Here is a 12,249-nt window from a genome sequence, read left to right as displayed (position 1 = left end):
TGGTCAGACGTCAAATTTTCATTTCCAACCTACCTGCAAACAAGATGTTGCCAGATCTACCAAATAAAACTGCAGTATACACAACTGAATTGATATTTAGATAAACAATGAAAAATCTTTTAGCATAAATATGTCCTCATCCAGTATTTCAGACATGAGTATTTATACTAAAACTTTATTTATTGTTGATCTAAAATTCAAATCGAACAGGAGGTCTGTACTCTCCAGCACAGGAATATGGCCAGAGCCATGTGATTTGCTCTGGCCAGTGGAAAACGGGTACATTTCCAAGTATCACTTCTGTGCTGAAGCTTGTGGAAGCACCGTAAGTGTCCTCAGAGCCCCCAGCACTCCTGTCCTTATTGGAATAACAAGAGCTCCTGCATCTTCAGTCCAGCTCTGATCCTCAGCCCAGGTGAGCCAACCTTTAGACTCTTGAATGAGAATTGAATGTTCATTGTTAGAAGCCCCTGAAACATTGAGGGCATTTATTGCCAAAGTAAAATTTTGTTAACTGTATGACCTCAAACAAATTACTTAATCGCTATATTTCTCGGTTTCCTCGTCTATAATCTACTTGCAGACTGGTTTTGAAGGTTCATTTAGTGCAGGTGGAGCCCTTAGAGGAGGACCTGGTACACAGAAAGGCTGCTGTTACCATCACAGTGGGCCTTGGTTTGTGTTTCCCCACCCAGGTCTCTATGTGTATCTGCACACTAGAGCCAATAATGGGCCAGAAGTACAGAAGATGACCAGCTGGACAAAGATGAAGAAGCCCTGTAACCCAAAGGCCTTCATGGAACTGAGACAGAGGAGAGAGGTCACCTACTCACCTGTCTGGAGTAGCAGCCTAGCTGAGGAGGCACAGTCTGCTGATAGGGCATCCTGGGTGACCTCTGTGGGTACACACCGCCCTAGGAGAAGACACAGAGGCTCAGTGCTGCTGGGCAAGGGCTCCCCGTCAGAGGCTGAGCTGTGCAGCTTCATCTCTCGGGCCCACAAGCTGGGTCTGCAGTCAGGGTTGAGTTTAGCCCCTCACAGTTGTGGCCACCGCTGGAGTCAGGCTGGGACAAGTATGCTTCATGCTTCACAGCACACCTCATTTGCTAAGCTTCAAGCCTCCTTGGAGTGACTGAAATAATAGCTTCAGGAGTCTGACTACCCCTTGGTTTCCAGATCTTCCCTGAGTGGCTCTGTGACTCACCTCTCTGCCCCTTTTTTCTCATCTGCAGCCCTGTGTATTCAGGCCTGCAAAGCCTGTGAAGACAGCAACATTATCTTAGGTGCTGTCTGCCCAACTTTCGTGAATGTCTTGCCTCTATCTGTCTCATCTGAGTGTGTGTGCGTGTGTGTGTGTGTACACTCACGCTATTTAAGTCCACCTACATGCATGTTTGTGACTGTGTCCGTATGTCTGTGTTTTCTGCACACAAGGGTGCAGCTTTGACCTTAGGCGTGTTAGCCTGAGCTTCTGCTGCTCTGCATGTGTATGTCTGCCACACTCCTGATGCTGTAGCTTTCAGGGAGGGACAGGGTGAGAAAATGAGTTAATGCATGTACGGCACTGAGAACAGTATCCGGCGCACAGTAAGGGCTCTGTAAATGTTAAGTCTGTCCATCATCTCCCCCTGCACCCTCCCTTGAAAAGGCGCTGTGGCAGGCAGCTCAGTCACATGGGAAGTGGAAGGAGTATTCACAGCTCTGTCTGGGAGAATGTGGGGCATGCATTTGTCCACACACAAGCACAAGGCACACACACTCCTAAACTCTTGAGGCTGAGCCAACCGATGACCACTCTAGTCTCAGACTGTGCCTCTAGCTGCCAAGCCAGAGTTTCCCCTACAAAGAGGCTCAGAGGCCAATGCGGCTGTCAGCCCAGGACAGGACATCTTCTCAGAGCGTTTTTTACCCTATTGATGCGCTGCTCCCCTTTTGGGTATGACTTCTGCCAACGACCAATGTAGTGACAGCTTTTACTATGCTCTTAAGAACTCCCTCAAGCAATTTGTAATAGTTAAATCTTGGAAACAAGCAAAATGCCCACCAACCGCAGAATACATGAAAAAGATGTGGTATTTTTATACAGTGGAATAATATTCAGCTATAAAGAAGGATGATCTTGAGGCTTTTATAGGTAACTGGAGGCAATTTGAGACTATCCTCATAAGTGAAACAAATCAGACTCACATTTGTAAATATCACATTGTCTCTCTAGCATAAAAATAATAATAAAAGCTGAAAGATTAATAAGATCCAAAATGTATAATAGATATTTTAATAATGAAAAGAAAAGAAAGTGCTCTAAAGGATATAACTGTATGTATAAGGGCACAAGATAGATAACCATACTAAGTTTTTGTTAGTTCATCAAACTGAATGGTTTGTGCTGTCATTATTTGACTCTCTACTTTTTTTTTTTTTTATCGTTCCGGGGATCGAACTCACAACTGCCTGCTTGCAAGGCAGGCGCTTATGCCGCTGAGCTAAATCCTCAGCCCCCTGACTGTCTACTTTTTATGCTTTGATTTTGTGACTTGAGCAACTACTTCTAAAATAATAATATGTAATTTATCAACTAGTGATTTCTTACTGTTTTTTTTAAAATTCTGTTATTTCCACCCTTTTTTCTGTTTTGCTTTTTTCTCTAAGAAAAAGAAAAAGACATCCCCAAAGTCCATGGGGTCCTTTTGAAAGGCTTCAGAGCCTCTGACTTGCAGGCTCCCCCTAACTTTCCTAGTGGTCCACCCTTCAGATACCCAAGACAGAACAATCTCCAGGCAAGCGCCTCTCTGCTGTCTGCTCCAGGGTCTGTGTCACTTCAGACATTTCAGTGCCTAGTGCATCTTACTTCCATGAGACTTTCACCTGAAATCAGCCCCCTGTTCCCTTTCCTCCAGGCCCTGCAGCCAGGGCGGCCTCACTCACCATCATGACCCCTCTGTTCGCTGTGACACTGGCCTTGTTCAGAGCCTGGATAAGGAGGACACACAGAGGAGTGGCTCTGTCCATTTCTAGCACTAAGTAGGCTACAAGGCCACTGGGCAGTTTGATGAGCGTTCCCCTAATTTTACCCCTTTCTGATCCTATTAGCACTTAACTCTGCCTACTGAGCCACTTTCCCAGGGCCAGAGAGCAGCATAGAGGCCTCCATGGCCCACACATGTCCTGTGCCAGGCCACCACAGGATCAGGGTGGGGAGATGCACAATGCCCATCCCTGCTCCATCCTTGAAGGAGACATTGCCTCAAACATCAGTATGAGCCACACCATTCAGCTTTAAGGACATTTCCAGTTGTTAGAATTGTAGTTTTGCAAAATCCCAAGCAAGAGTAAATAAACATTCGCTCTTTTTGGCTTGAGGCTAAAGCTCTTTCCCACACAGCATCTCTCCTTAATGGGGAGCAGTGTCCTTTTATGCCAAGCATACCTGGAGCTGCTAGAGCACCTGGGTATTGGGGACTTTATCTTTCTGTTTCTGAGTCTCTCTACCACAGAGATCCAAGCAAACTAAATTTAGGACTTTATATTTTTCTTATTTCTAACGCCAAACAGGGAAGAGACCAGGAAAGATCAGGCCCAGTTCTCCTCTCTGCTTCCTCAAGGTCCTGCTTTCTTGGAAGTTCACAGCCAAATAATAATAAAAATCGCACATCTATATCGTACTTTTCCATCCATAGACTCAATTAATTCTTACAACCAAAACATCCTGCGCTGCTTCTGCTATAATTACAATGCACTCATTTCACAAACAGGAAGCCAGGACTCAGAGCAGCTGACTAACTTGCCTTAGGTCACACAACTTGGAAGCAGCAGAGCCCTTATACCCAAGTCTACAGATTTCAAAATCTGCCTTCTCTCTATTGTCCCAGAGCCCTTGATCAGTTGTCTTGAAGCTAGGTAGCATTATGGTACTAAGAAGCTGTGTGAGAGTATCTTGTGTTACTACTTGGGAGACTCAATTCCTTTTACAGCTGAGTTCAGTGATGTCCATTATAGAGCCCCTAGGTCCTTCTGCCAGGCCCTTATTCGGCTTGTGTCCACAGCTAGGGAGCCTCATTGTAGGCACCCTGCAATGCAAACACCAGTGTCTCTGAAAACAGCGGACCTTCGTGCTCAGAAAATGTGTCCAATCTCACTCCCTTCAACAAGTCAACTAAGAAGGAATTAAGATAGCAAGGAGATACCTTCCGCACTTTGTACAGGAAACCGTTAGCTTTACATGTGAGCTCTATGAGTGTTTTTTAGACTGAATGCATTTACACTAAATAAAATTATTCACCCGTTTCTTTTTTTAAAGGTTGAAGTGCACCCCGTGGGTCTTTCATTTATTCCTAACTTGCACTACACTCCAAGACTCTTTGTCATCTTTGAATATCCTCACTTAACATAACGCTAAGGTAACAGTAAGCATGAAACAAAGGCTTCTGAAATTATGTAAGCCAATGACTAAATAAATAGAAATTATCAAATCAGTGAAGATGTAAATAGACAAACAGTGGATAAGCAAACTCCAAAGATCAAGGGAAGAAATGGAACAAGGACAGAATCTGTAAATCAATTAACAGAACGCTTCTCTCAAGACTTGTGTAAAGATGATATCACTAATGTGAAACTGACCCACTACTTTCCCCTTTACAGATGACTTTTCATTGCAATCCTTCACTTCAATTGCAGGCATGAGGGTTTTCGTACCTGGCCAGAGAGTGGTACTTGTTCTCTTTGGTAAACAAACAAGTTTAAATATAAAACTGAAAAATTAGACTTTGCTAAATTCCTTTATGATTCAGAAGTTACACCAGTGGACCAGCTCACAGAGTCTTTATATGCAATAGAGAAAATTTCCCCTTCTGCACAGGGCATCTAAAATATAAGTCTGTTGCTCTTGTAGTAGAGGAAATGATGCAAGGTACAAAGGGGTAGTGAGTGGGGAAAGGACATGGAGAAAGACCGTCCAAATACCAGCATATTTGCTTCCCTGTTTCCTCTTTCCAGGCATTGCCAGGCCAGGGTGGGGCAGCAGATGGCCAAAGTATTGGACACACAAGCCCAAGTTCTTATACTTTCCCCACCCAACTGCATGCCATCCTGAAGAGGAGCCAGGAAGGGGAGCAGAAAACTGAGAAATCTTACATGAACATCTTTCCTGAAAAAACTGAGCACTATCTAAAGGGACTATTTAAGTTATTGGATTGAACAAAGCTTAAACCAGAATGGACATTTATTTGATTCTTTTCTCCTTCTGCTGAGTGGGCTGCATCTCTTAAGGGATATCAAGTTAAATGGACAAAATAAAGAAACTACATTTTCCCTGCATAAGTAAATTCTGTGTGTAAAATTTCAAGCCCTGCTACAAGTGTTTCACCATCCTTTTATGTCTGGCCACTAATTCCTTCTTTGCCAGGAGCCAAAGACCAAGAACATGTGCCTGGACACCTTGGCTGGTCTAAATCCAGACTTTCTGGGTATGGTTTAAATAAGGTGGTCATTATCTGTCATCCAAACTATGACACTTGAGAGGGTGCCATAAATAATTACTCTCAGACAAAAGACCTAAGCTGGAATTGTCCTAAGTAATCTAATATATATGCCACAGAAGCTACAGGAAGCAGGTGAGAAACAAGGACCATGACATCCCTCCTATCTTGGGAGACAAGCACTTAACGAGCCAAAGATAGCAAAGAGTGCTGAAATAAATAACACAATGTGAACTAGAATTCAAGTAGTAGAAAATTAGAAAGATATATGCACGCCTGTGTGTATACCTACTGGTTGGTTTGATGTGGTCACAATGAAAGCAATAATGGATGAGACACCACACTGATAGTGTCTTACTGTTGTCCCCATAAGGTCTCTGGAGTATATAGATGGTGTTCAAAGGAAGTCAGGATTTTCCAGCAGCTGGCTTCCTGTATACCACACCTCTCTTATCACCCAGAAACCATATAGATATGGATACTCTACCATGGCCAGGAGGGCCACAGCCACCACTCACCTGATACTGTGGGAAGGCAGAGTGATTGCCGAACACCTGTGGAGGTGGGCAGTTCAAATTGAGCCAGAACGGCTGGTTCATGGAGGGTGAGGTCAAAGCTGTGGCAAAGCGTGGGGTGAAAACATTCCCTGTGTACTTAAGATTGTTCTTCTCTGCAGCTGTTACCGGCGGGTTAACTGTAAGTCACAGGAGAGGGAAATCTGTTCAATGATTGAGGCAGAGAGAGGACAGGATGCCTCCAGGGCCATCACTGGAGAGCTCTGTTCTCAGGGGTCTAGTCATCTCAACTCCAAGAGGTTCTTCAAAGTCGTGGTGAGTCTCAACTATAAGAAACATCATTAGATCACACCTGGCCTGTTTTGAAGGAATGAAAACCCTAGCATTGTTGTCTGGCTTAGAGCCTCTCTTTCCACCATTCTTAGTGAAGGAGGCAGGATATCAAAGGAAACAATAACCAGGTTGCTCTGGCTAGATTTCACCTAGAGCATTTATAAAATCAAATTCTTTCCAATGCTTTAGAAAAATTTGTCTTTATACAAACAAATTCTATGCCATTTGGGATTCAAATGATTAAGGCAGCCCCCAAGCAGTGCCATACACTCAGAACTGAGAATATTGCACTGGCTGTTGCATCTATACTGGTAACTTTTTTGGTTACAGAATCTCTCTAAATTTCTTAGGCTGACCTTAAATTTTAGATCCTCTTGCCTCAGTCTCCCAAGTACTGACAATACAGGGATGAACCATTATGTCTGATTGAGAATATTTTTCTTTTTTAACATTCTAACACATTCAAATAATTCAATTTGGGCTGACTCAAAATTAGCCTAAAATAATAAGTGGCATTGTGGGGCTGGGGATTTAGCAGGCATAAGCGCCTGCCTTGCAAGTGTGTGGTTATGAGTTCCATTCCTGGTACGGATAAAAACTAAAAAGACAAAAAAAAAAGAATAAATGACATTGAGTCATTTCCAGATATGAACCCCAGATTCTCCTCCTCTGAAAGATGTCCTGTGGGTTTGTGCAATCACAAATGGGTCCTCAGTTTCCCTTGTATTGGCATCTTTCTTGGAAAAGAACTTTGATTAAAAAAGATATAGGAAGGCAAGTGAGAGACAAAAGGGACATGAATAATCTCAGTGTAGAAATAATCATAATCTACATCATGATTTTTTTTGACTTGGGAAATCTGAGAAGCTATTGATATGTAACCTAGGTCAGGACTTTTTGCAAACAAACTACAATTCTCTAGAAATTATATTCCTAATAAAGGATATGGGGGGAAAGTTATTTCCCCATTTTAAGGATTTAAAAATACTGACACCCAAGGAAAACCTTGACTCTGGATAAGACACAGCCGCTGGGTCTGAGTCTCGGGAACCCTTTCCTCCACAGCCCCACTCTGGGTACGGTAAACTTACGCTTTAGCTCCAGCCCATCCACGTCCACTTTGCTGCAGAGCTTCAGTTGTCCACTTGAGTTCTTGGTAGTCCCAAGGAACTCATACAGCAGGTTCTTTTCAGCTGGCCATGCAGGCTTCTTGGTGGACATGGTGCCCACTGGGTCACTGTGACTCTCTTCTCCACAAGTGTCCTTTTGATTCTGAGGCCACTGGTTGAGAAAGAGGCTTTCTTGATTCTTGGTCAGCTCCTTCATGCCAGGGTTCCATTCTACGGCAGGAAGAAAACTGAGTCAAAGCCTCCGGAAGGCCAAGTGCTAGACACAGTGGGCCGCCTTCTTCTGGACTAAATGGTGGCTTCCCTGCAACACCCATCTGGGGCTCACTTGAGTCTGGGGATTCTCATTCAGCCAAGTACAGCCCCAAGTATCTCCCTAAAGTTTTCCTTAATCAGTGCCTAGTTTGGCCTTACTGTTTCATGCATCCATCCATCCACCCATCCATCCATCCATCCATCCATCCACCCATCCATCTATCCATCCATATTTATCTTTGTCCTTCCCTTTCCCCAACTTCATTTCTTTCTTTTTTCCTTGCTCCATCCCTCCGCTCTCTGTCCTTCCTTGTCTCTTCACTTCCTTCTAGCCTTCCAAGTGTCAGGCTGGGGACATAAGGATAACCTGAACACAGTTCTTCCCACCAGGGATCATATGACTTATGGAGAAGACACATCTCAACAGAACATGCAGTCAGAGCCACACGGCTTGGTCCTTCACCATGGACTCTTAACTCTGCTGTATTGCTCAGAGGCAATTCAGCTCACTTGTCATTTCCAGGCCCTGCCCTGAGTGCTGGGGACACAGTGATGAGTCAGAGCCAGACTCTGCCCTGCAGGAGCTCACAACAACCAAGAAGAGAGAGACATGCTGGAAATAGCTCCAAGACAAGGCAGATGGGCAACATGAGGTGACAAAGGGACAAAGCAAGAGAAGATGCTGGCTGAGAAGGTCCTTTCTTCTCAGAAGGAAATAGGGTTTCAGCAAGTGGTTGCACGTAAGGTGGTTGGAGAGGAAGGTGCAACAGGCTGGGAAGCATCATTGGAGTGTTCTGGAGGGACCCAACTGGTGCCAGGCTCTGGTCTTGTCCAAATAGATTGTACGTTCATCCCCAAGTGTAGGAATACTGCCTGCACCATGATGGGGTCCTCCTCAGCCGTGCTTCCACCCACATGTCCTTTTAGCACTGGAAAGGTTTCAAACAGAATTAAATGTGTCTATGTAAGAATGAATGAAAAATATCCTGAAAAATTGTACCTTTACTGAACACGCACAGACATTTTTCTTGTCATTATTCCTAAACAATACAGTAAAACAACTATTTATATAACATTTACATTGTATTAGGTATCATAACTAATCTAGAGATGATTTAAACTATAAAGGAGGGTAAGTATGTAGGAGGATGTGCTCTGGTTATTTGCCATTTTACATAAGGACCTGAGCACCCGCCGCTTTGGTATCTGAGGGGATATATGTATATGTATATGTATATGTATATGTATATATATATATATCTCCCCCTGGTTGAAGGCCCTGAACTGTCATCCCCCTTCACTCCTTCTTCTCCTTCTCCTTCTTTCTTCTTCTTCCTCCTCCTCTTCTTCTCTCCTTTCCCTATGTGGTGGCTATGAAGTTTCCACAGAGGTTGGCCATGAAAGTCATCTACACTATATTGAACACAATTTAGGCACCTGAGGATTCCAGTCATGGCCAAATCAGAGGATTTGTTCCTTAGTGCTACCTGCTTGGAGTATACTTTATCACACCAATTCTTGGGCTCCCAATTGTGAGGACTTTGGGGATACAGTCTGCCTAGGACTGGGCCCGGCCTGGCACTATCAACACAGGAAAGTGATGTTTCAGCCTGGGCCAATACAGGATACAATGACATTTTAGCAAAACATGTCCCTGGAGTCTCATCCAAGAGTTTCTCTAGTTGCTGAGTTTAGCCCCTAGCTAGTGTACTGAAATAACATAGCAACTAATAATAGTCCATTCCCCAGAGACATACACACCGGCAACCTCTCTCACATATCTACAGTTCTTTAAACATCTATAAGGTTGCTTCCTCTGAGTCCAGGGCATGGGAGTGTAAACACACACACACACACACACACACACACACACACACACACCCTTGCCAGTCTCTCCTTTCCCTCATTCACAAAATCATACCCATAACAGATACATGGGCAAACAAACATACACACAGACACACGTGGATGTACCACTCCTGCATTTTCTAACAAATACACTCACACTGGCAGTGTTTCCTTTGGCACACCTTTGCTCATACATTTGTGCACAGACACAAATGATGGAGAGGCTGGGTGGGAAGGACCATGTCCAATTTGGTAGCCCCACCCAGCATAGAGGTATCCATGAGTCCTCTATGGGTCCCTCCAGCAGAAGGAGTAGGAGAAAGGTCCCCATCCCCTAGGGAAGGGCTGAGTCCCCTCCCACTGTCAACCCATCATCCCAGATGGCTCTGTTAGGCCTGCCTGCCACTAGCTCCCGCTTGCTGTCCCTGACTCCAATTTCCTGGGCTCCCTACAGTGCTCCAGAATATAGGATGTTCTTGAAGGTGATCTTGCTTTCTCAGAGAGATGGATTTGGACCTTTTGGATACAAGTATCTCTCAGCTACCCATCCATGCACACAGTCTGAAAGTGATTCTTCTTTTGGTTGGCATGAGCATGATCTACTCTCTTAGTGACGGCCGCCCCTGGGCGAATGCCACTTGCTATCCATTTGTCTCCCTAGAACCATTCAGTCTGAGTGGTGAGATCAAAACAAAAGAAGAATCCTGGGGTGGTGGTAGGGATTGGTTTGAGGTTGGGGGGGGTGATTTCATTTCCTGAGGATATGGACTTCTCAATTAGGGGATGGGAAGGTACTTTTCTGAGTCCCTGTGCCTGGATAACTTATGCATTCCCTTGCTCTGGAGAGGACAGGCCTGTCAGCCAGAGCAGATACCTCCATCAAAGTCAATCAAATCCTTCTCCTGGCCTTCTGAAAGTTCTCATGCTTCAGTGTCACCCAGAGCCTCCAATTTGCTCTGGATACCTGGTGGAATCAAAAGCTGAACCAGTCACTACAGGCTCCACTGCAGGGTGCTTATCTCTCCTCACAAAGTGGGCTGGGATTGGTGCCTCTATGCTTGCCCCACAACCATGCCCTGCCTGTGCATGCCCAAGACAGGAGGCCAAAGCCACCCTGCACCTGGGAGCCTGGTCCCACCAGAGAGGGTATTTTGTCTTGCTTTGCACAAGGATACTTTGTCCACGCACTGGAGCCCTGCCTGGCTTCCTGGGAGACTTTTCTCCTTGTAGGACACTCTCTATGGGATCCTAGCCCCACTCACCCATCAAGTGATGCCCCTCTGTGGCGGGGTCAGCTTCAGCCTTGGAACAGATGTTGGCAAACACTGGGAGCTGTCTCTTCTGGCCAGGGAGCTCAGAGAGCTTGTCCAGATGTGCAGGAGGTGGTGGAGGAGGCAGGAGCATGAAGGGGCCTAGCCCCGTGGGCTCTCTGGGTCCAGAGCCACTGAAAATGCTGTTCTGCAGAAAGTCCTTGATGACCCTTGTCTCCTCTAACAACATCTTGTTGTCAGGGGCTTTGGACATTTCTGTGGTCTTCAGTGGAAATTGGGCCAAGAGCTTGCTGATCTCTGAGTTGCAGTCAGCCAGACTGGGGACCCCATCCTCTGCCCCCTTGGCACTCCTGATCTTGGCAGCACGCAGGATGCCTGTTACTGTAGGCAGGGCAGAATCGCAGTCCTGACGGCTGCCAGTAATGGACATGGCCACCCTCTGCTCCTGAAGCCTGTCACCAGCAGTGAGAGAGGCTCCTGGGCATTCACTGTTGCTTGTCATCAGGAAAGGTGCAAGAACACAAGGAGCCAGCTCTCTGGTCCCCTGGGGATCATCACCAACATCCTCCAGCTCCTCTGGTCTCTCTTGGACCAGGATGAGGTGCTCCTTGGTGAGGCTCAAGAATTCCTGTTCCACCAGGAGAGAAATCTCATCTCTGCCTCTGCTGAGCTCCAGTGCTCTGCAAACAAGTTAGAGAGACAAGCAGTGTTAGTGCCTACACCCTGGGGGCTCTACTGCAGGACACTTACCCCAGGGGCCAGTGGACACATGCCTAATGAAAACTACTTTTCTGATAAGAAAGTCCTGTCACTTCCTTTGAGGATGCAAAAACAATCATTATGTGAACTCCCAAGGGGGCTCAACGCTACCCCACGGGGCATGACAGTACCCTATGTATGTATTTTGAGGCACACACACCTGGACAGAAACAGGAAGGCACATGAGTCACCTGTTGCCACACAGAACCAAAGGGTTAGCCGCCCACAACTGACAATTCATCAGAATAGGCATAGTTACAAACTGGAAGTCTTCCTTCTGTCCCCAAGTGAGCCTTTTGGCGGCTGGGTTCTGCTGAAGCTCAGGGGTCCGAGGGCACAGGCTGGTACAGAATTCTGCGCCAGTAATACATAAAGTATGGGTCCATAGTCTCACGCCCAAGGCAACAGAACCTCCTGGCTACTGCCCTGTGTCAACCTCTCCGTTATGTAGGCAGAGTGCTGCCAGGAACAAGCTGGCTCTAGCCAAACAGACTGGGCTTGAAGCTGGGGCAACACTTCTCATGTCATGCCAGGCCCTAGTACCTCAGGGTCCTTCATGGGACAGGGGTATGACACATATCAGCACTGCCTGTGAGGTGGCTGGGAGAACGTGGGATGTAAGCTACACGTGAGCTCACTGTGGGCTGTAGCATTAGCTGATGTGGCT

The 12,249-nt window shown here is 45.8% G+C and overlaps 1 protein-coding gene across 1 annotated transcript in view; it reads right to left on the bottom strand.

The window, feature by feature from the left end:
* Nucleotides 1-12,249, bottom strand: part of CUNH1orf94 (chromosome unknown C1orf94 homolog) — a 38,765-nt gene that overhangs the window by 8,204 nt on the left and 18,312 nt on the right. Inside the window, exons 2-5 of the mRNA XM_003471069.4 lie at nucleotides 10,815-11,503; nucleotides 7,414-7,662; nucleotides 5,993-6,168; nucleotides 834-914 (exon numbers count right to left, since the gene is read on the bottom strand). Of these exons, the coding sequence (XP_003471117.3) occupies nucleotides 834-914; nucleotides 5,993-6,168; nucleotides 7,414-7,662; nucleotides 10,815-11,503 (1,195 nt within the window). The remainder of the gene's footprint in view (nucleotides 1-833; nucleotides 915-5,992; nucleotides 6,169-7,413; nucleotides 7,663-10,814; nucleotides 11,504-12,249) is intronic.

Source organism: Cavia porcellus, unplaced genomic scaffold (assembly GCF_034190915.1).
Source record: "Cavia porcellus strain 051 isolate PalLab524CR breed Dunkin Hartley unplaced genomic scaffold, mCavPor4.1 scaffold_25, whole genome shotgun sequence".
Taxonomy (NCBI): domain Eukaryota; kingdom Metazoa; phylum Chordata; class Mammalia; order Rodentia; family Caviidae; genus Cavia; species Cavia porcellus.
Note: the sequence above shows the minus strand (reverse complement) of the source record. Positions and strands in the feature narration are given on the sequence as shown.